General features: G+C 42.1%; 1 protein-coding gene across 7 annotated transcripts in view; it reads left to right on the top strand.

Annotated features, from left to right (window-relative positions):
- The window catches only part of HECTD4 (HECT domain E3 ubiquitin protein ligase 4), a 109,532-nt gene extending 87,307 nt beyond the window's left edge, over positions 1 to 22,225 (top strand). For 3 of the 7 annotated variants that reach the window (XM_065568794.1, XM_065568792.1, XM_065568797.1), the window contains 18 exons: positions 241 to 446; positions 1,763 to 1,942; positions 3,620 to 4,923; positions 6,321 to 6,528; positions 7,413 to 7,636; positions 7,721 to 7,872; positions 8,145 to 8,344; positions 9,214 to 9,337; positions 10,182 to 10,372; positions 10,779 to 10,925; positions 12,327 to 12,446; positions 12,593 to 12,748; positions 14,542 to 14,645; positions 15,560 to 15,781; positions 17,234 to 17,400; positions 17,823 to 18,018; positions 18,776 to 18,998; positions 19,708 to 22,225. In XM_065568794.1, coding sequence (XP_065424866.1) covers positions 241 to 446; positions 1,763 to 1,942; positions 3,620 to 4,923; positions 6,321 to 6,528; positions 7,413 to 7,636; positions 7,721 to 7,872; positions 8,145 to 8,344; positions 9,214 to 9,337; positions 10,182 to 10,372; positions 10,779 to 10,925; positions 12,327 to 12,446; positions 12,593 to 12,748; positions 14,542 to 14,645; positions 15,560 to 15,781; positions 17,234 to 17,400; positions 17,823 to 18,018; positions 18,776 to 18,998; positions 19,708 to 19,844 — 4,261 coding nt within the window. In that variant the 3' untranslated portion in view covers positions 19,845 to 22,225. The remainder of the gene's footprint in view (positions 1 to 240; positions 447 to 1,762; positions 1,943 to 3,619; positions 4,924 to 6,320; positions 6,529 to 7,412; positions 7,637 to 7,720; positions 7,873 to 8,144; positions 8,345 to 9,213; positions 9,338 to 10,181; positions 10,373 to 10,778; positions 10,926 to 12,326; positions 12,447 to 12,592; positions 12,749 to 14,541; positions 14,646 to 15,559; positions 15,782 to 17,233; positions 17,401 to 17,822; positions 18,019 to 18,775; positions 18,999 to 19,707) is intronic. The other 4 variants (XM_065568796.1, XM_042852441.2, XM_065568795.1 and 1 more) reach the window with 3 other exon arrangements.
- Positions 22,226 to 25,844: the final 3,619 nt, after the last annotated feature.

Below are 25,844 nucleotides of genomic sequence, written 5' to 3'. Positions count from 1 at the left end.
CAGTTCTAAAGAGACCCTGTGCAGGCTTGGGTTGTGATCTGCCTCTCTCTAAGACCTCTTTGGGAATTCTGTGTAATGCTTGTGTTAATTTTTCCACAAACCTTTCCAAGGATTTATCTGGGAGAGGTGGGGGATGATAGTGCAGAAGGATATGACGTACCCCTTGATTGTGTCCTTCTTAAGTTTGGGTTTTTATGAATTTTAATTAATTAATAAATTTGTTTTCTGGTTATTTTCTAGTTCCTCCCTGTATAAGGCTCCATGGGCTCGAGTGTTTGTCTATGGTCTTGGTCATAAAATAAAAAGGAACGGTCAGTTAAACCTAACAGAGGCAGTATGTTACCCTCGGGATGCCTCTCCAACCAACACAGGCTTGACACCACCCCCAACAACCAATCAGTATCCTTCAGTGATTATCTCCACTGACAAGGTCCACATCAAATTAGGTAAATGTTTTTAGTATTTTCAAAATGAGGACAGGCTAAATCACCTTATTTCTCAGACTTTCCTGAGGCAGCACCAAACCTACATTCTGTTCATGTGGGTACTATGCTGTGCCAGGTATCAGAAAATACCAGGCAATAGGACTATACCGTCACTAAGTAAACAGGCAAGGTTTGATATTGTCCAGGCAGTTCTAAACTTACACCACTTCACACTGCGATCTCATCAGTTCTCAGAAGTCAGTCAATACTTGGCATTTTCAGGGGGGTCTCCCCTCTGCATGCTGCAGGAATTGGGGCCGGTGACGGAGCAGGCAGGACTTGTTCTGCTAAGTTCAGTCCTGAACCATTGCCCCAGGTTGGTGCTTTGTTATTTGAGATCCCACATTTTAACCTAGTTTTATCTATGTAGATAGTTATATGGCTGGCCCTCATCACTGTACGATCAGGGCCCCTTGAGAATATTGCAGTAGAAATAACATTCCTTCGTCTCTCCAGCCTGGAGGAGAAATAGCTCGATTTGTTTATAATAAGGGGGCGAGGGGGGGGAGGCAAAAGAACAAGTTTTCTTTCAATAAATTCAAAGACTCACCACTCATGGTCACTGTGGTTCCTGTATTCCATTTTGCAGTAGCACTAGTGTCCTGCCAATATTTAGGAAACCATTGGCTACATCAGGGGTGGCCAACCTGTAGCTCCAGAGCCTCATGTGGCTCTTCAGAAGTTAATATGCAGCTCCTTGTATAGGCACCGACTCCGGGGCTGGAGCTACAGGCGCCAACTTTCCAATGTGCCAGGAGGTGCTCACTGCTCAACCCCTGGCTCTGCCACAGGCCCTGCCCCCACCCCTTCCTCTGAGCCTGCCATGCCCTCGTTCCTTCCCTCCCACCCACCCACCGAGCCTCCTGCACACCACGAAACAGCTGATCAGGAGGGAGGGGGAGGCGCTGATCGGCAGGGCTGTCAGTGGGCGGGAGGTGCTGGGATTGGGGAGGGCGGGGGTTGATGGAGGGCTGCTGACGTATTACTGTGGCTCTTTGGCAATGGACATTGGTAAATTCTGGCTCTTTCTCAGGCTCAGGTTGGCCACCCCTGGGCTACAGCATTCACTTAATATTTTCCTTTTCTGTCTTTTCATTTCTGTTTAATGAGAGGATTAGTCGATTTAATGAACTGCCTCACTTAACAAACACTTGAGCTTAGAAAAATGTAAAACAGTGTTTGAACCTGGCCTAAGAAGACATTGCTTTTTCTTGACACAGTTGTTGCCTTCTAGTTTATAGAATTGTAATGAGAATGCCTCTGTCATCTTGTTTAAGGAGTATCCCCCCCTCCTGGAGCTGTCTTAGTTTTGCACTCTCTTCCGCTTGAATTCCCTCTGGCTGTGGCGTTTACGGAACAGCTGTTAACTTGGAAATCAGAGGATGGTGATGTGAAATCAGAAGATGAACTGGATACTATCCCTGCTTCAGTTCTCTTGCAAATGGTGGAACTTTTAGGTGAGAGTACAGCATTTCTTGAGTATTTAATTACCAATGAAACAGCTGATCAACTGCAATGTTCAGAAAGAAAAAATTACAGTATTTAAGCTTTCTTTAGTAATTATGATGGAATTTATGGTTTTTAAACTCTAAAATAGTGTGCATTCGCATGGTTTAATAATGCCAAATTCTAAAATAAACTCAGTACTAAAAAAATCACATGATTTTTCAACTGATATCTATTAAGTACATTGGGTAAAAATTTTCAAGAGCACCTAAGTGCCTGAATCACTTTTGAAAATGAGACTTAGGAGTCACTTAAGCGCTTTTGAAATTTTTACCCCTTATCTCATCAGTGCAAGATGTTACTTAGTAACCAGGACCCTGTGTATTCTCCAGTACTGCAGCCAACTTTTTGCTACAGAAGCCTCCGTTCTGAGCTTTCATTTAAAAAAATCTAGCACTCACGGTTGTGAAAACAATTTTGTAAATCTCAGTAGAGTGTATATAGCGCTAAGTATCAGAGGGGTAGCCGTGTTAGTCTGAATCTGTAAACAGCAACAGAGGGTCCTGTGGCACCTTTGAGACTAACAGAAGTATTGGGAGCATAAGCTTTCGTGGGTAAGAACCTTACTTCCCTCCTAAGTCTCCCGATGGCTTAAAATCATGAATGTGGCAGTTTATACCACTCGTATTTATCTCCTTTTATTAACTATGAAACCTTAAAGATGGGAAATTCTATAAACACTAACTGCTTCTCTACTGATCATTTTAAGAAAACATCCAGGTCATGGGCTTATCCCAACATTAAATCTCTGATTTTGCCATTCAAATTTTTAGTCAATTTCATGGCAGAGGTGCAAGGGGGAAAAACCCAGAGTCATGAACAAATCAGAGAGACGTGGGGTTGTTGGAGCTTGAGCCCACCGCTCCCTCCTCCTGCAGTGGTAGCTCCTGTCCTGCTGGGCTGGACCGGGCCCTGCTTCCCACCCTGTGCACACTAGGTCACAGCGCCACTCAGGTTTGGCACATCCGCCCCTCCATCTCCAGCCGGGTGTACGCACCAAACCGGAGTGGCATCGTGACCCCATGGGCCAGGTCATAATGCCCAGAGCAGGGGGCCAGGCTCACAGGAGTCATCACACTTTATTAAAACTAACAATTACTGTGAACGCTGTGACCTCCATCCAAAATCGTAGCCTTGCCCATAATCACAAATGCTCTCCAATACTTCCCCAAATGCCACAAAGCTCCAGTTATCCCTACCCAGCTGCCAGTACATCTTGCTTCCCCTGACAACTTCCTGTGATGCAGTGATGTGTTGCGAATTGAACAATCCGGAGTATAACAAAAACTGGAAATGTGGAGACATCCCTCACAAGATAAACTGAATGCAGCATTACAGTAAACACAGGCCCATTGATCAGGTTGTATTCTTGCATTTTTTAATTTTAATGAAGGTGCTGCATTTAAAGCCTGCTGAACTTGAGAGATGCAAAATGTAGGTTTGTTTTGCCATAGGACCTTCTAGTATTATGTATTTGTTGGTTGCATGAAGATGTCTCTGTGGGAAGAATATCCCCGTGGGTTTGCTTGATTTTACACCCGTTGAATGGCGTTGTCATAATTAATGTAATAAAGCCAGTCACATTGGAATAAATCTAATTCCCAGGTCTGTCTGTCTTCCATTCATAGGGAACTTTCTCTGGACGACAGACATGGCAGCTTGTGTGAAGGAACTGATATTTCATCTCTTGGGAGAGTTGCTTCGCAAAATTCACAATCTGGAACAGAAAAAGAACCCAGCAGGGTTGTCCTCTTCCATTGCACTTCAGCTAAATCCCTGTCTAGCCATGCTTATGGCTCTTCAGTCAGAACTGCACAAACTATACGATGAAGAAACTCAGAACTGGGTGTCTGGAAATGCCTGTGGTGGCTCTGGTGTGGGAGTGGCTGACCAGGGAAGATTTTCAACCTACTTTCACGCTCTGATGGAAGGCTGTCTAGCTGTAGCAGAAGTGACTCTGCCAATAAACATGAGTGTAACAGCTAGTGTGATGTCATCAACAAATGCCCCAAATCTAAGTGATTCATCTTCCTCCTCCTCATCTTCTCCGGGGCAGACGCCCCAGAGCCCAAGCCTCCTGTCAAAGAGGAAAAAAGTCAAAATGAAGCGGGAAAAGACATCGTCTTCAGGTAAACGGTCTTCATCCCGAGCTGCTGAAACTGACACTGCAATTCTCAATATAGGAGGAAGCAAACCTGAGGATATGTTATGGTTTCATAGAGCACTGACCTTACTTATAATTCTCAGACACCTAACTAAAAAGGATCCACAAGGGCTAGGTGTGACAAATGATGCTGTCGCTGATGCTTGCCAGGCACTAGTGGGTGCAACAGCTCATAGTCGGTTACTTGTGATTTCTGGAATACCAACTCACTTAGAGGAGGGTATTGTCAGAAGTGCAATCCGGAAGGCGTGTAACGCACATGGTGGAGTCTTCAAAGATGAAATCTACATCCCTTTGCAGGAAGAGGACCCCAAAAAAATCAAGGACAAAGCAGGAGGAGGAGAATGTAGGACTGAATTGGAAAAAGCAACTGTATCTAGTAGTGCAGACAGTCTCGATATCAGCAGTTCTAGCAGCGTCACACCTGCCATGAGTGTTAGTGCCTCAGCCTCGACAAGCCAGGCCTCCCTCTGCAGCTCGCAGGGTATCTCTCGGACAATTAGCGATATTTCTGTAGACCAGTTTCAAGCTTCACTGGAGTTGGCTATTCCACCAGGACTGCTAGAGCCACATGTTGTTTCCAGCCAGGAGAGTTTAGATCTTTCACTTTGCAGCACTGGAAGCCTTGGCAGCCTTGGCAGCCTTGGGGAACCACTTGACAATGTAGAAACAGCGTCTGTATCTGATGTTGGATCAATGTACACTGTCACGTCACTGGACAACCAGCCACTGATGTCACGGCCAATCAAGGGTTTTGCAGTAGTGGAGGTAACAGCTTTCAGGCAGTGAAGGATTCATTTGTAGCTCCCCTTTCTTGCAGCAGTCAGGTCAGATTTTGTCCTAAATGAATGATGGAAATTCTAATAACCGTCTTCCCCCAAACTCAAAAACAAAACAAATCTTGTTTCTCACTTCTCTCTACACCATACTGTGGGGGTGACTCACAGGGCCAAAGAGGGTGTTTCCTTTCCATGTGACTGGTGTGGGGGTAAAACTACAACTTGAATAATTCACTTTTGTATGTTGGCTGAAGAGTTGCAGGTACTATAAACAAGCAATAGTTCAGCACAAATTATGTTATCTAACTAGGACACGCATAAAATGCATTCCAATTAGAATTTGATGGGTATGCTTTCTTGTACTAAATTATCTTCAGATTTGCCCCAGGGATCACAATGCAGTGACTCTAAACACTTTCTCTTGCCTTTATCAGAACCTTTAAAATCAACATCCTTTCTGAATGCAACAGTGTAAAGTCACTGCGGGTTTTTAGAGTCTATTACTTTAGTGACTTTAAGAATGTACTTGATTCCATCAGTATTATGGTTTGACATTGAATGGTTTTGAACTTTGTTGCCGAAAGGGTAGCATATGTGGGGTAACATCTGCTTGTTTAAAATTCTCCTTTCCAAAGGACTGCAAATGCTATTGAAAGTCTAGTGCTCCTAAATCCCACATTTGAAAAATCTCCCCCGGGCTTCCAGATGCTTTCGGTAACATCTGCCTCAAGTTTGTTGCAGCTTCAGAATTAGGCTTGTGTTTCAGCTCCTCTTACAGAAGAAAATATAGTTTACTCCAAAGGAATGTATTCAGCTGTCTTAATTTTTAATTGAGCCAAAGCTATTAACATTGAAACAAACAAGCAATAGACTCTGTACAAGGAAATTGGTAACATAATCATGTTGAACCCTACACCTGGTCTGTAGCTACTCCAATAATGATGCATTACTGATATTCACAGCTTCCAAGAAAGTTAGGGAGATGGAACAATAGCTCTGGTTTCAAGGGCCAATTTTATGTAGATATTTTCTAAATACTGCACAGTTGAGGAGAACTGCAGGTGACCCTGAAACCTTCAAGTTGATCTAGAACTAACATTTTCTTATCTCCAGGCTGCTGAGAGTTGCCTCCAAACTTAAGAAATGGAATAGTCATTTCTCAGAGGCCTGTGTAATTAACCCAGGGTATGGTGGTTTCAAAGAACCCACTTCCTAGAGTGGATGTATTGCCAGGTGAATCTGAATTCTGGTATCAGAGGATTAATGTCGCACATGTGTAATGTTAAACCTCTGCAAGAAAAGAGAATGCAAGACTTAACCAATATAAATGACAGATAATTTGTTCCCCATCAGAATTCCTTGTAACTACTTTCGTTATTTATGCAGATAAGGTCACGAGCTAAAATAGAGAAAATCCGAGCCAGTTTATTTAACAGTAGTGATCTGATTGGTTTGTCAAGTCTGGATGGTGAAGATGAACTAATGGAAATGTCAACTGAGGAGATTTTAACTGTATCTACTGTAAATCAGAGTTTATTTGATACGCAAGGGAGCCCAGTCCTAGAAGACTATTTTAATGATAAATCGATAAAAGGTGTGTATCTTTCATATTGGTAAATACCTTGTTTCCAGGTTTTATGCAGTGGTCACATTCTTCTCACTTACGCTGGTGTAAATGCAGAATAATTCATTGACAGACTGACTGACAATGGAAAAAATCGTTCTCGTATAAATTACTTGCCAATAGATTGGGGGGAGGGGATTTGTGACAATTAGAGTATTCAACAATCGCTAAAGCTGATCAGTCAGATAGTAAATACAATATTATTCATGATTAACTTATTTAATAGTCGACAGGAAAAAAAATTGTGATTTTTAACCCATTTACAAATATTAGACCAAACTATTCCTTGACTTGGACGGAGTTACGCTGGGGCAAATCCAGAGTAACTGAGCAGAATTTTACATCAATCAACGGTTAATTTTATTCTAACAATGTGATCAAAACCTCTTGAATCAAATCATAGAAAGATGTAGAAAATTATATCAGTTGGATGGGGCCTAAATTCTAAATGAGGGGGAGAAAAGATTAATCCGGGGCGAGGGGGGGGAGAGAATTGGCCTCAGAGAACAATTAATTCAATTATTGACATAAACACTGTTGTGTACCTATGCAAATTGTGATGTGCACCCCGGGATCTGCTGGATAACTAAATCAATTGTTGATGTCACTCAAAATTACACTAACGTAGTGGATCAAAATAAATGGAAGGCACTGTCTGCAGTACCATCCATTGAACTTTAAAAATGTCATGACTGCTTTGTTTTATTTTCTAAATTATTTGCTGTCTAGTATTTTAGAGCACAAGTTTTTTTTAAATAATATAGTGAATGAATAGAAACACATCTTCCCAGTGTCTTAATTCTAAACTCTCTTTTCATGTTGGATTTGTACTGTATTGCAATTTTTTGTATTAGGTGAGAAATTGGTCCCAGGTGCTCGAGAAGTCCTCTCGGAAATATTTAAGAGCTGTGGTCACTCTGAACAAATGCTGAGCCTGACTCCAGCGAAACCCATTAAAGTTGCTGATATTTATCTGAGCAAAGAGCAAATAAATTCCCAGACTCCTGGAAACCTTCTCCATGTCTTCTTCACAAATGTCCGCCCACCAAAGAAGGTGCTGGAGGACCAACTCACTCAGGTAGCTGTGTGTAAAACACCTCTTTAATTACTCTCCTGGGGTAATTTGAAAATATTGGCTCATCATTCATTTCTCTTTTGGAAGATTTTAAGGAAATACGGTGTGTCCAAGCCTAAGTTTGACAAGAGCAAGTATAACAAGGCAGGCAAAGAGCAACATCCAGTGAAAGTTGTGAGCTCCAAACGTCCGGTTACTAAACCACCTGCAAAAGAAAAGTCTGTGCTCAATAGTGTCAGGTTAGTGCCTTGAACTTTTCTGCAGTCCTAAAACAGCTGGCTTTTCTGCATGGAACTAGCTTTTTCTGGTCAGTGTTCTGACATACTGGTGTGCAGAAGATGATTTTAAAAGAAAATTTTTAAAAAATCAAGAGGCGACCTAAAATAACTCATGGCTTTGAGGGCATACATCATTTATTATGTTAAACAATATTTCATATTTTAGACTAATCCCACACTCAGTCATTTAAGGAAATGTGCGTTCTAACCAAAAAACTGTTTCTGTCCCATAGCAGAACAGCTTTAAGTGAGAAAAAACCTACTGTAAAGCCAAAATCTCCAGAGAAGGGCAAACCTGATGAGAAGGACCCAGAGAAGTCTCCTACAAAGAAACAAGAAGGTTGGGGCTGTCTAGAAATTCTTCTCATTCCTTTATCTCTGAAAACCTGTTATCTATCAAAGGGTAAAGATGTCAAACATGTAAAGTGGCCAGGTATTTCTAGACTAAAAATGAAAGACCACTTGTCTTTTTTTAAATGAGGTTAATTTACACGTTGTTGAAAAGATTAAACTAATGGCAAATGTTGGTCCAATTTCCACTCTCGCTTGTATCAGTGTGAATCTGGAGTCCCTGGGGTAAATGAGGGCAGAACTTGGCACGTGATTATTATAGCTCCAGCGGCGCACTTGGGGCAGGGAACTAGTCTTCCTCTACATCCAAAGAGCTTAGGGTATAAAGGCAATGTGTAATGGAGACAGAATGTGATTGAACAATGGGACTTGCCCTGTGTTTGTGTTCCTCCGTTTTAGTGTGGAATTGGTTTCTTTGTAGTAAGACGTTTGTAATCTATTAAGCTGAAATAAAAGCTTCAGAAATGCAGCGTAGCTGGCATGGCAATCTTGGGTCTGGCACCGCCAGGCAGGGGAATGGAGTGCAAGGCTCTCACTTGATATTCCACTCCCGGGCCAGTAAGACTTGAGAACAAGGGTTCGTTCTGTGGCTCCACCCTTCGGTTTTGGAAACACATGGTCAGGTTATAGGAGAGCTAGCATAGAGCTCCCTCTCAGGTAGAAATGCTCCGTGATGGAATTACAGGGATGGAGTCGTTAATAAGGGAGAAATTAACACTGAATTCAACCCTAGCAACCCTGATGTTTTCAGATTTTCTTCTGGGAAAGGCTGTCTTGGAGTTGTCCCTTGTGGAGAGGACAAGACCAGTGGGAAGCAGGCAGGGAGCTTGAGTTTCGGCTGTCAGTTGAGGGTAGCCAGACAAAAGCAAACACTCTGGAAATAAGCCTGCTTGATATACATTTTTTTCTGGTAAGTTACTAATTGCTTGATACTTGCATCTCTGCTGTCAGTTCCAGAAGAGAAGTATTTGACACTGGATGGATTTCACAGATTTGTTGTTGATCGAGCCAAACAGGACATCCGTAGTGTCTGGAGAGCTATTTTGTCCTGTGGATATGATCTTCATTTTGAAAGGTGCGATACATGTTTTGTAAAAGTGGTATAGAATTCAGTGCTTAATCTGAACGTGTTTGGAATGGATCAGTTCTACTCCAGCTAGTCTGATGCTTCTTAATGCTCAGTACACTTCTGGACATGGCTACAATGCCTCAACATAGAATTGTTAAATAGTTTCTTAGAATGTTACTTAAGGGACTCGATTCATATTCAGCTGCCAGGATGAGTGTTCCTGGCTCCCACATGCTAGCTAGGAGGATCACACCTGAATTGTGGAAACCTGATTTAAACAAAATTAATTCATTTTGTCCCTCTTACTTCCAAAATCCATAATAAACTGATCTGTCAAAAACTGCACTGCCAGCTGTTGCCTGAACTGGCCTTCTCTGGCTTCGTGCCACATCAAACCTGCATTCTGTGCCTCATGGTATTGAAACTGCTTCGGGAGATTTCTCCACTTGTTTTGAAGGAGCCAGTACAGAGTAGAATGTTTAGTCATCATGTTTCTTTCTTCCCTGTTACCATTTCAAAGCAGAGAAGTCCCTTAAATGGATTGATCCTCTTCCCTGGTATTGAGCTGCAAATTGCCTGCCTGCTATATCCCACTCCCTTGTCTGCTTAAGAGCTTAGAGTAGAGAGTGCCCAGGGCAGTAAGTAAGCCTAGTAAGCAGGTAATGAAAGTCAGGCAAGGGGGGATGATAATGATTCGTTCTCCCTCATATCTGAAGCATTCTAATCTCTAGGCTAAAGGAGTTGTACTTAGGGAAAGGGAAAAGGAGAGACCTAAAGCCACCTGGCTTCATGGTTAATACAGTCCAGGGGAGCATTTGCATGTAACAGTTCTAATCCCCTTGTTCTTCAGGTGTGCCTGCATTGACGCGAGACACGCTCAGAAAGCATCCCGGAAGTGGGCTTTGGAAATGGACGTAGCCCTTGTGCAGTACATCAACCGACTCTGCCGCCATCTTGCAATTACCCCGGCACGACTGCACCCACATGAAGTTTACTTGGATCCAGCTGACGCAGCTGATCCCAGAGTCTCTTGTCTGCTGAGTATGCACAGATTGGGGGGTTTCTAGTTATTACTTCATACGCTTGTATTCCTCTTCAGTTCCTGGTTATTGATTGCTTATGGATTCACTGTGAAACACGTAGTGAAGGGCTGTGAATTCAGCACTGGACTGACAGCCCTGGAAACTGAAGTCCTCTGGGTCACCACAGAAAAGGAACAGCATAAGCAATGGCAGTGCGGGCTTCCCCTACACAAAACCTTGTCAGTGTGTCTCTACCCTGGCCTGCAGGGGCTGCTGCTAATGGACATGAGGGTAGTTCGTTCTGCAGGGCCCACACAGTCTGTGGTCACTAGGTCACTATGCCAGAATGGGTGCCGGTGTGATGAGTTTGGGGACTCCTATCCTGTCCTTTACCTCTCTGTTTCTGAACTTTTCCCCCATCTTAGATGTTCCCATTGAAAGTCTACGTCTGCGTTTTGCACTGCTTCAGTCTCTGAACACCATGCTGGAGACCTTCTTCCTACCACTGGTGGAGCTGCGACAGACAGAAATGTACACTAATAGTATTGCTGCGTTATTGCAAGAGGCCAAAGGTCAGTGTCTCTAGGACTGCATGAGTTCTGTGACTGTTTGATGCTTGGGGGAAGTTAGCATGTTCTGGGGATTCTCTAATTGGTAATGGTTGGAGAAAATATTAATCGACACTTACCTCGGAAATCGGAGAACTTTGTGGGGAGATAAAGAGTTGATCACCATACTGACAAAAGCTCCTTGACTTCGCTTCTCAACCAGCTAACCCAGTATGCTGACTGAATGGGGTGACTGTATAAGAACAACGTGAGCACATGAGTAAGAGCTGTTGTTAGTGTTTTCCTGGATTAGAGAGAACCAACCAGAGCAGTGCTATGTTTCAAATGACCTTGCTGAAGTACGAGGAGGCTGCTGTGTCTCACTACAAACATCAATATTTAGATTGTATGGTTGGCGGATGGAGACCGGCTGTTCCGTTTGTGTAGAATACCTAGCACAAGGGACGTTTGTCCTGCTTGGGGATTCCATGTGCTACCGCAATCTAAATAACAATAAGGTATTTCAGTCACAGGAGCATACAATATAGTGAAGGGTTCCAGAACCGGGGAGCCTGCTAACTTCCACAGATGTGATAGGCTTACAAAGATAGACGCCTTCATGAGAATCTCCAGTAATTCTAAAATGAGTAAAAGGTTTAGGCTATCCTAGCCAGATCAATCACTTCATTTACTCTGGAGAAATAGCTGATGCTGGGTCTTTGCTTCTACCCAACCAGAAAAGAGCACTTGCAAACCAAAGGTATGAAAGTTGAGTGTTCGCAGTCTCTGTCTGTGCGTAGCGTATGGATTTGGGGTGCCATGCAACACACTTATTTATATCCTCATCATCACCCTCAGAGCATGCCAGATTTCAGAAAATGATTTAGAAATGTGCTTTTCTATCTTATTTGCACAGCTTATGGTTTGGCTGACAGGAAATACTCCTCTAATATAAGAAATCTGTTGTACAGAAATGTCATGATAAAGTACTTACTTGACATGTGTCTTCCAATAATATTAACTCTGAATACAAAAAGTGTCCAAAGGTTTGTTTGGGTTTGCCAGCTCTTAGACTGAGGCTTACAGAAGATTAAATCAGTCTCAAAATGTTGTTGTTCAGATGATTTCAGGAAGTAAAATGACAGAAGGACCAATAAAAAGCAACAGAGGGTCCTGTGGCACCTTTGAGACTAACAGAAGTACTGGGAGCATAAGCTTTCGTGGGTAAGAACCTCACTTCTTCAGATGCAAGACTTGCATCTGAAGAAGTGAGGTTCTTACCCACGAAAGCTTATGCTCCCAGTACTTCTGTTAGTCTCAAAGGTGCCACAGGACCCTCTGTTGCTTTTTACAGATTCAGACTAACACGGCTCCCCCTCTGAGAGAAGGACCAATGTAGACCTAACCATGTATTTCTTTATTTAGGTTTAATCTTTTATGACACAAAGGTGACTGTAATGAATCGAGTGCTGAATGCCACAGTGCAAAGAACAGCAGATCATGCAGCCCCAGAAATCACACTGGATCCCTTAGAAATCGTGGGAGGTATGTGCATTATTTATTCTCTCTACAATTCATTTTCATTTACTGCCTAGGATTTCAAATTGGTCTTAAAATAACCACGCTCGCTCTCTTATGAACACCAAATACTCAAAGTAGATTCAATTTTTAAAGATGTTTCTTTTAAACAGGGGAGATCCGTTCTTCAGAGAATTCCTACTTCTGCCAGGCAGCTAGGCAGCTAGCCTGTGTGCCATCCTCTCAGCTCTGTGTTAAACTAGCCAGTGGTGGGGATCCCACATATGCCTTTAACATTCGCTTCACTGGAGAGGAGGTTCATGGAACAAGTAAGTTACAGTCTGACAGAATAGTAGTGACACCTGTAGCATTGGGCACGTTGATCAGAATGTACCCAAAGAAGGCAGGGAGAACTAATGCTAGAGAGGACTTGAGCTTGTAGTGTCTACTAGGACCAGGTTCCATAAAAGTTAATGACTGTTTAGACTGAATAAGTAGTACAGGGGCAGATCCCTAGTGACACTACAGTGATGCTCTACTTAAAAGAACGTTTGTTAGGTAAGAACTTTTTTTGTTAAATAACGACTGACTGTGATATGTCTCCTTTTCTCCCAACACTTTGTGTTTGATTTTTGAGTGCAACTTGGCTGGGACAGTGAGAGTACACTGGTCAGTTTCACTTTTTGTTTTTGTCTTTATTAACCCCATGTTACAATAGCTGAGTTGCAGACACTTCAGGGGAAAGGTTTAAATTAAGCCAATTTAAAAAAAAAAAAAAAAAGGTTCATTTTCATAGTTTCCCTTTTTTGGAAGGGGAAAAACAAAAGCCTAAGTTTGGGGTCTAAGCTATCTGATAGTTGTTTGGTTTATCTGAGTAGACATTTATATTACAAATCTTTCTTTGGAGACATGAAATGCGAGTCCCTGGTATGCTTTATTCTTATGCTAGAAAGAAATTGGGAAAACATCATATCTGAGGCCAACTAGTTTTCTGAACATACTGACCTTAGGGAGAGGCTTATCTAAATGACTTCATCACTAAACTTTGGCTTAGAGACACTTTCCCCAGTGCTACATACTGTTGGGTGGCATCTCCAAGAGATACTGGTATAAGAGCCAGGAGAAAGTTTCCTTTTTACTGATTTGTTGCCATCCTCGGGGTACATGCAATTGCAAGGGAGGTTTAAAGAACAAACTATCTGAGAAAAGAAAATCAATTCCTGTTTGCTAGATTGATACAATCTCCGTGTACTGATTCTAATGGGTCGTCTTAGGAGGTTAATGACAGGATATAGCACGGGAGATGGAAAAATGGAAATTCTAGTTCACACTTTCCCCACTACTGACTACTCAGTTCTATCAAACTGCAGGAAGTTATTGGAGGTGCACAGAAATGTCATTAAAGAGCTGTTTGAAGTATCCCCTCAAAGTATTAGATCCAAGTTTTCTTTTTAAGATGCACAGTTATGATGAATAACAATACCTGTAAATAGATTAATGTGATGCATACTTAACTTGGTTTGCTTTAAGATTCTAGCAGTATTGCCTCATTGCATTTAACTATATTGTGAGCACACTGCCTGCATGTTCCGTCACTATGAAAATATGAAGTATCAGAGGGGTAGCCGTGTTAATCTGTATCCACAAAAACGAGGAGTGGGTTTTTTACCCACAAAAGCTTATGCTCAAATAAATCTGTTAGTCTTTAAGGTGCCACCGGACTCCTCGTTGTTTTTATGAAAATACATTCCATCTTAATAAGGTTATGACTTCTCCTTGAAGTCTAAGCAGGTATTGCACCTCTCCAGATAACCTTAAATAAACAACTAGCGGTTGAAGGCAAGACCATTACTTGAGAATGCAGTGGAAAGCAATCCACTGAATGGTCTCTTCTGCAGTTAAACAATGGCAGTGGAGACATGCACATGAACAGGTTAGGGATGGCTGCCATCTTCCCCACTCTTGGTTATCCACCTATACACAATGAAACATGTTTCACCTGTAGAAATTGGAGTTACATGTTGATTTCAGGGGGATAGTACACTGGACAAGAAGGCAACAGGAGCGAGGCCAGAGGCGGGGTGTGGTTTGTTCGAGTGAAAGCATTGCCTCTCTCTTTCAGGTGGTTCGTTTCGTCACTTCCTGTGGCAGGTCTGTAAGGAGTTACAGAGCTCCTCGCTTTCCCTCCTCTTGTTGTGCCCCAGCTCTGCAGTCAATAAGAATAAGGTACGAGATCCCCATGGGGAATTCATAGAAAAGTGCTTTCCTCGTACGAAGGACACTCGCGCTATCGGCGCTCAGTGACTAGGGCAGGATTAGAATGCTCTCAGTTGCTGACAACTGGGGGGGGTTCAAAGCGATGCATGTGGGAGTTAGCCATACAACTCCCATTAATGACTGGAGGGAATGTGTAGGTGAGTTCCCTGCATGGTGTTTAGAAAATGTCCACCAGAAGTAAGGTGCTTGTCTGTCTGCTCCATGCTGTAGTTCGCACCTTAGAACAAAGCTCATCTCCTCCAAAGCACCCTTTAAAGTGTTTGATTTCAAGATTGTCCCTTGTATTTCTTCATGAGAAGTTATTTATGGGCCAGATTCTGCCATTCTTACTCCACAAGTGTCCTCACTGAAATCAGTAGTGCTACTTGTGGAGTAAGACCCAACTCAGTGTGAGTAAGGGTATTGGAATTTGGCCCCTATTTTGTGTGCTAGACATTTTACAGAAACAAGTAAAGCCGTGGGCCCTGTCCCAGAGAGCTCAGTCACTGAGGCATGGTTCCTTTCCTGCAGTGCTGCTGACCTGGGGCAGAGCAGACCGCATAAACATAAACACAGTCCAGGTCTGTATGCAGACTACCGCAGGGCTGTTTAACACCTAGATGCTTTAGACCTTAAACTATTAAAACTAATACAAAAAAACTAGGCCAGCGTTTCCCAAACTTTTAAAAGCAGAGCCCCCTTCAACACCCCAATGTGTTGTTAAGGGCCAACATTTATATATCTTTGGGCCCCATGCTTTGAGAAACTCTGTTCTCGGCAACTAATGTGGCTGAAAACCTCTTACCTGCCAATTCTTACTTCCTGAAAATATTCACCTCTGGCGTTTTCTCTAATCATTAAACGTTTGTGTTTGTTTTATTAAGGGGAAGTATATTCTGACACCGAGTCCTATAACCTATGCGGAAGAGCAGTTGCTTCATTTCTTTGGACAGCTGCTGGGCATTGCAGTTAGAGCTGACGTTCCTCTTCCACTGGATCTCTTATCCTCATTCTGGAAGACCTTAGTAGGAGAACCACTGGATCCAGATGTTGATCTCCAGGAAGCTGACATCCTTACCTACAACTATGTCAAAAAATTTGAAAATGTAATTTTTTCCCTCTTTTCTGCTTTGTCTTCTTTACCCATAGCCCTTGTGCACTGGGCCTTAGCTGCTGATAGCAAACCCTGCCGTAATTGTACTGCCTGAGGGCCTGATCCTTCAAACTCCTGTTAAAGGCCAGCACGGCTCCATGTGGGTGCAAAGCTTTGTCATCATGCATGAAACTGCAGGATGAGACCCTGAGTTTGTCATTTTACATCCCGTTGGCATGGGAAAGCCGCTCAATCAGACATTGTCATCCCTCCCAGGATGGCCACACTCTGCTTAAATTGAGACTAGGAACTTTTAACTTTTACAATTTATCTGTAGGTGCCACGATCAACTGTGTCAGGGCTTCCACATTAGGTAGCAACAGGTTTTACTCATTAGCCAGCAATTCAGTAATCTGGAGAAACCTAATGCTGTGAATCAGTTACATAACTCAGCCCTTAGCTCTTAGTTTCGAACATTGCAGGCAGTAGGGGATCCCATGCACAAATGTTAGTACGGTGCACAGTTGTCAGCAGAACTATAAAACAGTAGTAGCTTTAAATTGTCTGTGAAATGCTCTTTAGTTTTTAAACTATTCTTTATAATATTCCCTTAAAAATGTGAAAACTAACATTGCTTTTCCTAATAACATGGTGTTCTGTTTGGCAAATGTTAATTTCCCATAACCCCCCGTTTCTAATAGACATTTTAATTGTCCTTATGCACAGCACAAAGTGGCTGTTAGCACAGTAAGGGAAATGCAGCAATGTCTGTTCATTGGGCGGGCTCAGCAGTGGCTGGCACTATCTTTAAAACATTCTGAGAGTCACAGGGATAGTTTTAGGGTTTTTGTAAGACCTCTAAGAGAGTCCCCAGCAGATCCTCACAGCTGGAATGCAGGTCAAATGACGTGCTCGTTATCCTTCTTAAATATTTTACTTTATGCAGCATGTGAAACTTAATACCACATTCGTAATCTGTACAGTGCTAAACTAGAATGCTGGCTTGCTCCTCGTACCCACGTGTGCTCGCTTACCCCGTGGACAGGTTGCCTTTCAGTGTCTGTGCCATTGTCATTGGCTGACGTAAAATGTAATGGGGCCCTTTCATAGGCGCCGACTCTTTGGGTGCTTCGAGGCTGGAGCACCCATCGGAAAAAAATAGTGGGTGCTCAGCACCCACCAGCAGCCCCACTGATCAGCTCCTCTCCCTCCCTCCCAACATCTCCTGCCTGGGGCGGATCAGCTGTTCACCGGTGTGCAGGAGGCGCTGGGGAGGGTGGGGCTTGTGGAAGGGGTGGAGTGGGAGGCGGGGCCTGTGGCAGGGCAGGGGTGAAGCACCCCTGGGGAAATGAGGAAGCCGGCGCCTGCCCTTTTACTCATTATGTTGGCATGATGTCTGAAGAGATTAACAAGAGCAAGGTACAGTAAAGTGCAAGTTACTAGATATTATCACGTGTTATTCTAGATAAACGATGAGACTGAACTGGAGGCCTTGTGTGCTGAAATTGCATCCCAGCACCTAGCCACAGAGAGCCCTGATTGTCCTAATAAACCGTGCTGCAAGTTCACCTACCTGAGCATGACCGGCGAGGAGGTGGAGCTGTGTCCTAGAGGCAGGCACATTCCCGTCATGTGAGTAACACCATTGTTGGGAGGGTGTTTCACGAGGATAAATGTGATGGCTTTTCAACCATCAGCTAAATGGTGATGCTGCTGTAACATGGTGAAAGCTGGGAATACCAGTACCTTTGACTGGCCGGAGCTGGGAACCTCCAGCATACGGCTGTTCATCTGTAAATAACGGAGGGTTGAGCCGTACTGCACAGTGACCACTTCCTAGTAGTCAGAGCTGCATGTTGTGTGCGTGTACTCACAGCTATGAAAGCAAGGGGCGTGCCCCAGGATCAGCTGCATGTGGGTTAAATTGGGAACAGATGGCATCAGAATGAATGACCAGAAGCCCCTGTTCGGGAACCCAGGAAATGGGATTGCAGCTTGTAATGGGGAGTAAGACTTTTCTTCTGACTCATTTCTTTCTGAATCCCTTATGTCAGCTGGGAGAATAAGGACATATATGCAACAGCAATCCGGAATCTGAGGCTGCATGAACTGCAGAATCCTGACTGCATGACGGCTGTGCGGGCTGGACTAGGGTCGATTATACCCCTGCAGCTTCTAACAACGCTGACTCCTCTAGAAATGGAGCTAAGGACATGTGGGTTACCTTACATTAACCTGGAGTTCCTGAAGGTATGTTGGGCTGAAGTCCCTTGGGAACGTATGTGTCTGAAGTTAGGGTAATGAATTGGTAAGCACCTTCTGGCATAGTTGCTTCTGTTTCAAGAAAAACTACAATTCTGTTTTTCAGGCAGGGCTTAAATTTGTTTAAAATCAGTATTTAAATGATCAAACTCTAAAAATGTCCATGTCACCAAACTCTATTCAATATCTGCCCCTTTGGCTAAGATTACATTAGCTGTTTAAAATTTCATAATGGGATATAGCAGGATAATTTCTGCAAACGTACTTTTTCAGAATTACTTGACCTTGGCCTTGAAGTATGTTAATATTCTGCTATAGGCAATGCACCACAAAGAGGGGTTGTTTTTTGGCTTCAGTTATCAAACACCTTTAACTCTTATTACAATATTGTGTGATCTCTTCACATGTGTTTGCCTTACAACAGCAGCCGCCTTGAGCTGGTATAGAACAGTGTATAAAACACAGCATGGAAGCGGGTCTGTGTAGCGGTCAGTCTGTTATAGAAGCAGTTGGGATAGAATGATATAAAATTCCAGGTACATCTCAATGCAACAGTTTGAGTGAATCGATTTCTAGTGGAATTTGTATTGGTAAAACTGATCGGTTAGGATACCCTGCTGTGTTTGATTTCCATTATCACTGGTGCTTTAAAATAAAAGTGATGGAAGACGTGAAAAGGAGAGTAATACACATCATGTTCTTCATCTGTATCTAATTTCACTGTCCTTCCCCTTCCCTCTGATAGGCACACACCATGTACCAGGTGGGGCTGATGGAAACAGACCAACATATTGAATTTTTCTGGGGTGCATTAGAAATGTTTACTCAAGAAGAACTCTGCAAATTCATCAAGTTTGCCTGCAACCAGGAACGAATCCCCTTTACATGTCCATGTAAAGATGGAGGGCCAGATACTGCACATGTCCCACCTTATCCCATGAAAATTGCACCCCCAGATGGAGCTGCAGGTATGTTGTTTACTGTACATTTGTATAAATAAAGTCAGCCTCTTGTACCTTGTGACCTTTTTTAGATTTGAAATCCTTACCGCCTTTTAAAACATTTTTTGTCAGACAGATTGAGGGCTTGTCCGCACAGTGGAGTAAAGTGCACTAACATGATACAGAGTGCTGTTTAACTTAGTGCACGCCAGCAGGGTCTGCACGGACCAGTTAACACACACATTAGTGTCTTTTAGAAATCACACCCCATCGTGCGCATTATCCCACTGTGTAGACAAGGCTGCAGAAGAAAGCACCTTGCAGTTAGGAACTGGTTGTAACTATGACAAGAGAGATAATGTGGCTGTTTTTAAGCCAGGCCCTAATAAGATGCTTCAAGCGAAAATAAATCTTCTCAAGACTCCAAATACCTGCCCTTTGGCCGTCTACGCAGAGGCAGGGACTGTGATGGAATTTCGTGATGTGGCTCCTGTGGAGCAGAATCTCTTTTCAAGTGACGATACTGTAGGCCACGTGCTGGCCCCACCAAACTTAACAGTATAAATTCCATTGGGCTTTTTGGTGGGTCTCCTGAACCTAGAATTTCCAGGATTCCATTACTTTGATACGTGTTAATATCAACAGTGTGTGAAAATTACCTTCTTGGAAAAGAAACTTAACTGGAACTTCCAAGTGCAGAGCCTGTTAACAAGTCCTTCATGTGGTTCCTTTACAGGTTCCCCAGATTCTCGGTATATCCGTGTTGAAACGTGTATGTTCATGATAAAGCTTCCTCAATATTCCTCTCTGGATATAATGCTAGAAAAGCTCCGGTATGCTGTTCACTACAGAGAGGATCCACTTAGCGGCTGAGTTGGGCAAGACCAAGACTAGGGATGCTTTTGGGAGGCTCGTTTCATGACTCTGCTCTGTTGGAACCCTGTGATTTACCTGCAAATACCTCCAGTGACAGTACATGAAGAATTGGAGACTAATTTATTTTCTGAACTTTTGTTCCCATTACAGTAATTACTGGAAGACTTACATTTTGTATTTGTAGATTTTGTGGTGGACTGGTTATTTTGCTGCCTTGTTTGTGGAATATTTGTAGGATAGTTTAGTACAGAACAGTTTGATGTGTATAATTTAATTTTAAAAGATCTTTGAACATGTACATTTCTAATTTTGTAATTTAAAATTGTGTTGCCCATCCAAACACAACAAACTTGGCTATTCTGAGGTTGAGAGCTCAGATCTAAATGATTAGAGCTCATTCTCCCTCTAAAACATTTCTGAGTACAAAAATGTGATTTTTTTTTTAAATTAATTTTCACATTTTCCATGAAATCAGAACAACATCCCTCTCATATGAAAGCTGAGAGTTTGTTTTCTGTACTCGATACACTGAACTTCCAGCGCGCGCGCACACACACACACGGGTTTTGTAACAGAAAATAGGTTTCCCAATTACAGGTGTTTACATATCCTGAAATGTTCTTGATTAACTATTTAAATACAAATCAGACACATTGGTAACTGCCACAGTAAATTTCAATGTTTTATTTTCAAACTTTCCTCTTCAGAGTTGGATAACTCTGAAAAACCCAGAACAGTGAAGAATATGATACAGTTAAGTCCTAATCAAGACATTCCTGGATTGATACTGAACCTACTAACAAAAATTCCTTCACTGATCTTTGATTTTTTGGAAGAAAGAGTGGGTTCTCTCTATGGTGTATAAAATACCACATTCCATGTTTAAAATATTAACCAGTAAGTGATTAAAGCACCTGTACTTTGTTTTTTGTACTCAAAAATGATTTATCTAAAAGGAAGCAAATTATCCTAAAAATGTGACACCTAGAAGGGGGACAAAGACACAGAGTTGCTGAATTGAAGATGTAGCTTCTATTTTATATAGAAAGATAATGGTGGAATACCGGGAGGTGACAATTCTGTATGTTAAACTGTTGTATGTTATGGAATGTGTTCTGCAGCGGTAAAACACACCACATCTATCTTCCTTCACTAATGCAAACAAGTGTTGCCCTCTATTGGGTGTATTTAAAGTGAGGCATCACTTCATAAACCATTTAGAACTGAACTCATATGAAAAACCTATTTGTGCTCAAGAACCGAAGAGAACACTGAAATTACTGCTGTACTACTTGGCTCAGTACTATATGTAAGTTAAGTGCCAGTACTGAGCTACAGATTAGTCATTTTCCTGCTGGTGCACATCTAACCACAGAAAGGTCTAGGACTCTGTGTGTGTGACTGTACTTTAAGGTTGGTATTACGTGTCTCTTTAGAAGACAGACACTAATTGTTTGGCTTGTCAGTTGTAATGGGAATTGAAAAGCTGTATTTTTTGTATATTATTGTGAATATTGGGAATTATTATGTGTGTGATATGTTTGGAGAACAGGATGTGTGAGAACAGAGAAAGCCACTAAGTGTGTAGGTCTGAGTGTGAATGGAAAGGTGTGTGTGTAACAGCTGTAGTAGTAGTAGTTGGCATACAATGGCTCCAAATCCTTTTGTTAGGAGAACTGTCACCATTCTATAGCATTCCCCTCCCCCTCTCCTCTGAGAAACATGTAGGAATAATATATATTCTTGAATCTTGTCCACTTTCTGGTAGAAGCATAGATGTAGATGAAATATCATTCCAAGTAAGGCAAACATGTGTAAAGTTTACCAAGACCAGAGGAAAACTAAGCACAATATGTTGCTTGAAATGCTTTAGTCCCATCTAAAAAGTGCATTCTCAAACAGCTGCTGAGCAAGGGGAACATGAAGAATGTCATCTGAGTTTCAGAGCAGAACTACTTTTCCTGACAATTAAATGCTTTGGTTTTCTTTCTGGGTTTGAATAGCATTTTTGTACTGTTTAAGTATCTCCTTTCAAACCCCTAACAACTTGAGTAGACTCAAAATTCAGTCAAATGCCTCCCTGGTAGGGGTTTGAGGACTGTGGTATGCCAATCCTTTCCTAGGATATGATTACAGCTGTGAGTAAGATAACTGCTGCTAATGTTTCTGCTTCTCCTTCCAGAAAGCACATGTGAGTAAAGCATCTCCACACCGTGGCCCTGAAATGTGTGCTGTAAAGTTACTTGATCTCTATTATTTATTATAGTTATTTATGGTTGCATTTAACAAACTTTTAGTCAATGCTGTTTACACCCTGCTGTGTAAATGAAGCTTCTTCCTACAGGAAAAATGTGTCAACAATAAATAACCTTCATCTACTTCTGCCTGAGTTGAAGAATGGTGTGGTCCCTTGGTAGGAAGAACAGGTTAAAGGAATGAAGTGCTGCTGTGGCTTCAGTGATAATGACCTTAAACTAAAGCTTTTCTAATCCTGGTTATTTCCTTGTGCTCAAAGTGAACCTAGCAGTCCCTGGAGTAAGCCTGTCTTTCTAAGCAAACCTTGGTTTGTGATTTTTTTTTTATTTTACTTGGATACTCATTCAGAATGTAAAATTACACAGCAGTGGGAAACAGTCAGGTATTTATTCTAGTAAGGTGTCCAGCTTGGTACCATACACAGCATTAATGAGTCTAAACATCCATCTCTAGATGTATTTTGTGTGATTACTTGAGGCTGGATATAGAAAACCTGCCTGTGAAGTTGCATCTTCTGAGAGAATTAAAACTACTAGAAATTCTTCTTTAAACCCCACTTCTATGGGCTAATATTCTTTATATTTCTTTGCAGCTGGGCTGTAAGTATTTTTTACAATAGGGAAAGGCAAGTCCAGACACTGGTAATGTTTCTCTTGAACAGGAAGAATGCAGTGCATCTCCTGCAGAGAAAACTTATGTGGCAGCTCAGTTTGTTAATTTATTCCATGTTTTCACCCTACAATTTCCCCATGAATAAGGTATCCTATTAGACCTCATCATCTAGAGAACAAGAGAGATGCAGCCTAGTATTCTGCCCCAGAAACTACCATTGCCAGGTTGATTGCCACTTTTTAATTCCTTTAGTTGGCTTCTCTTGTATTTAATAAATGCTTACTTTGGGTGGAAGCATCCCGACAGTGTCTTTATTTGTAAAGAGATGTGAGTTCTCTGCTTCTTCAGGCTTCAGTTACATTGCTTGCTGCTGGCAGAAGCAACTTACTTAATATCAAGGATGTTATGGGACTTTTCTAAGGAAAAACCTTTGACACAACTACCTCCCTGACACTGACTGAGCCCTCCTTCTCAGGGAGAACATTGAATGGCACCAGTACAGACTTGTCCCCGGGCAAGCCCTTGTGTGTCTGTAGAGTAACATCCGGTATGGACAATGGTGCCTTGCAGTGAAAGTCCTGCAGCAACAGCTGCCAGAGGGGATGTTACTGAGCAATAAGCAGCTCATCTGCTGTACATTCCACTCAGCAGTTTGGCTGTGGGGCTTGTCTACACAGCACTGGTTGGCACCAGGTCCCATTCCATTACTGAACTACAACTGCTTTAAGAAAGCAGGCTTCCCTGCAACCATTGAAACATGTGACTACTTTTACTTTTTACAAAGTATTGTTCCTTCATTAACAATTCCTAATCTGAGATGGGCTTATAAAAAACTAGTTTACATTTTAGAACACTTAACTTAGGGTTTAGATTTATTAGGAACTGGGGAAACTTTTGGGAAAGGGGGAGCCTGTACAGATTGCTGGCACTTAAAATTAAAAAGGTTATTGAGCAGTTTTTAAACTAAGGGCTGGGGGAAAGCTGAGAGGAGAGAGACTATTAATGGAGATTCTCTATGCCCTAGGAAGGAGGAGAGGGTGGAAGATTCTATAAAACTGGAAAGAACCTTGAGAGGTCTCTAGTTCAATCCCCTGCACTCATGGCAGGATTAAGTATTATCTAGACCATCCCTGCCAGGTGGCTGGAGATTAAGAGCAGGTTAGACAATGCTGGAGATTCCACCACCTCCCTAAGCAATTTATTCCAGTGCTTAACCACCCTGACGGTTCAAAAGTTTTTTCCAAAGGTCCAACCTAAACCTCCCTTGCTGCAATTTAAGACCATTGCTTCTTGTCCTATCCTCAGAGGTTAAGAAAAAAAATTTCCTCCTCTTTGTAACAAGTTTTCAAGTATGTAAAAGGTTCTCCCCCTGTCTTCTTTTCCAGACTAAACAAACCCAGTTTTTTTTCTAGTCTTCCCTCATAAGTCATGTTTTCTAGACTTCAAATCATTTTTGTTGCTCTTCTCTGCATTTTCTCCACATCTTCCTGAAATGTGGTGCCCAGACCTGGACACAATACTCTAGTTGAGGCCTAATCAGTGCAGAAGAATTACTTATGTCTTGCTTACAACACTCCTGCTAATACATCCCAGAAGGAGGTTTGTGGTCCACTATGACCCCCAGGTCCCTTTCCACAGTCATAGTACTCCTTCTTAAGCAGTTTTCCCATTTTATAGGGTGCAACTTCCTTCCTAAATGGAGTACTTTGCATTTGTCCTTATTTAATTTCAACCTATTTACTTCAGACCATTTCAAATTTTAATCCTATCCTTCAAAGTACTTGCAACCCCTCCTAGCTTGGTATTGTCCACAAACTTTAGAAGTGTACTCTATGCCTTTATCTAAATCATTGAAGATATTGAACAGAACTGGAACTGATCCCTGCAGGACTCCACTTATTATGCCCTTCCAGCATGACTGAACCACTAGTAACTACTCTCTGGGAAACTCTCTTATCAGATCCTCAAGATGGGATGCATAGATAAACAGTCAAATGAAAAAAGTCCCATTCAATTACATCATGTAATGGCAGACAGCTAAAACATGACAGGCTTTTAAAGTGCTTATATACCAGTGCTAGCAGTCTAAATAATAAGATTGGTGAACTAGAGTGCCTTGTATTAAATTAGGATAGTGATAGAATAGGCATCACAAATTTGGTAGAATGAGGATAATCAATGGGACACCATAATACTAGGGTACAAAATATATCTGAAGGATAGAACAGGTTGTGCTGGTGGGGGAGTGGCACTATATGTAAAAAAGCATAGAATCAAATGAAGTAAAAATTTTAAATTAACCAAACTGTAGCATAGAATCTCTATGGTCTGACAGGAATATAGCAGTAGGGATAGAGTACAGACCAGGATGGTGAAAGTGATTGTGAAATGCTCAGGGAGATTAGGCTATTAAAATAAAAAACTGAATAATAATGGGGGATTTCAACTATCCCCCATATTGGCTGGGTACATGTCACCTCAGGAAGGGATGCAGAGATAAAGTTTAACACCTTAAATGACTGCTTCTTGGAGCAGCTACTCCTGGAACCCACAAGAGGTGAGGCAATTCTTGATTTAGTCTTAAGTGGAGCACAGGATCTGGTCCAAGAGGTGAATATAGCTGCACCACTTGGCAATAGTGACCATAATATAATTAAACATGCCTGTGGCAGGGAAAACACCACAGCAGCCCAACACTAGCATTTCATTTCAGAAAGGGGAACTACACAAAAATGAGGAGGTTAGTGAAAGATTAAAAGGCACAGCACCAAAAGTAAAATCCCTGCAAGCTGCTGGAAACTTTTAAAGACACCATAATAGAGGCTCAACTTAGATGTATCCCCCACATTAACACACATAGTAAGAGAACCAAAAAAGAGCCACCGTGGCTAACCAGAGCCCAACTGTCTACACTGCAATTAAAGACAGCCCCCTTCACCCAGGCCCCAGGCAGCTGGCATGGGCCAGTTGCAGTGTAGATGTACCCTCAGAGCCCAGAGAGTACACCACAATCACAGTTATGGCTAAACTGAAGAATAAGCTGGAAATTTTGAAACCAAAGATGGCTAATGAAAAAAAATGTGTAAAGTTTCTCCCCAGAAGAGTAGTTCTCCAATCCATTCTGCTCAG

This window comes from Chrysemys picta, chromosome 15 (genome assembly GCF_011386835.1).
Source record: "Chrysemys picta bellii isolate R12L10 chromosome 15, ASM1138683v2, whole genome shotgun sequence".
In the NCBI taxonomy this organism is placed as follows: Eukaryota; Metazoa; Chordata; order Testudines; family Emydidae; genus Chrysemys; species Chrysemys picta.
This window is presented reverse-complemented; position numbering and strand designations above follow the sequence as displayed.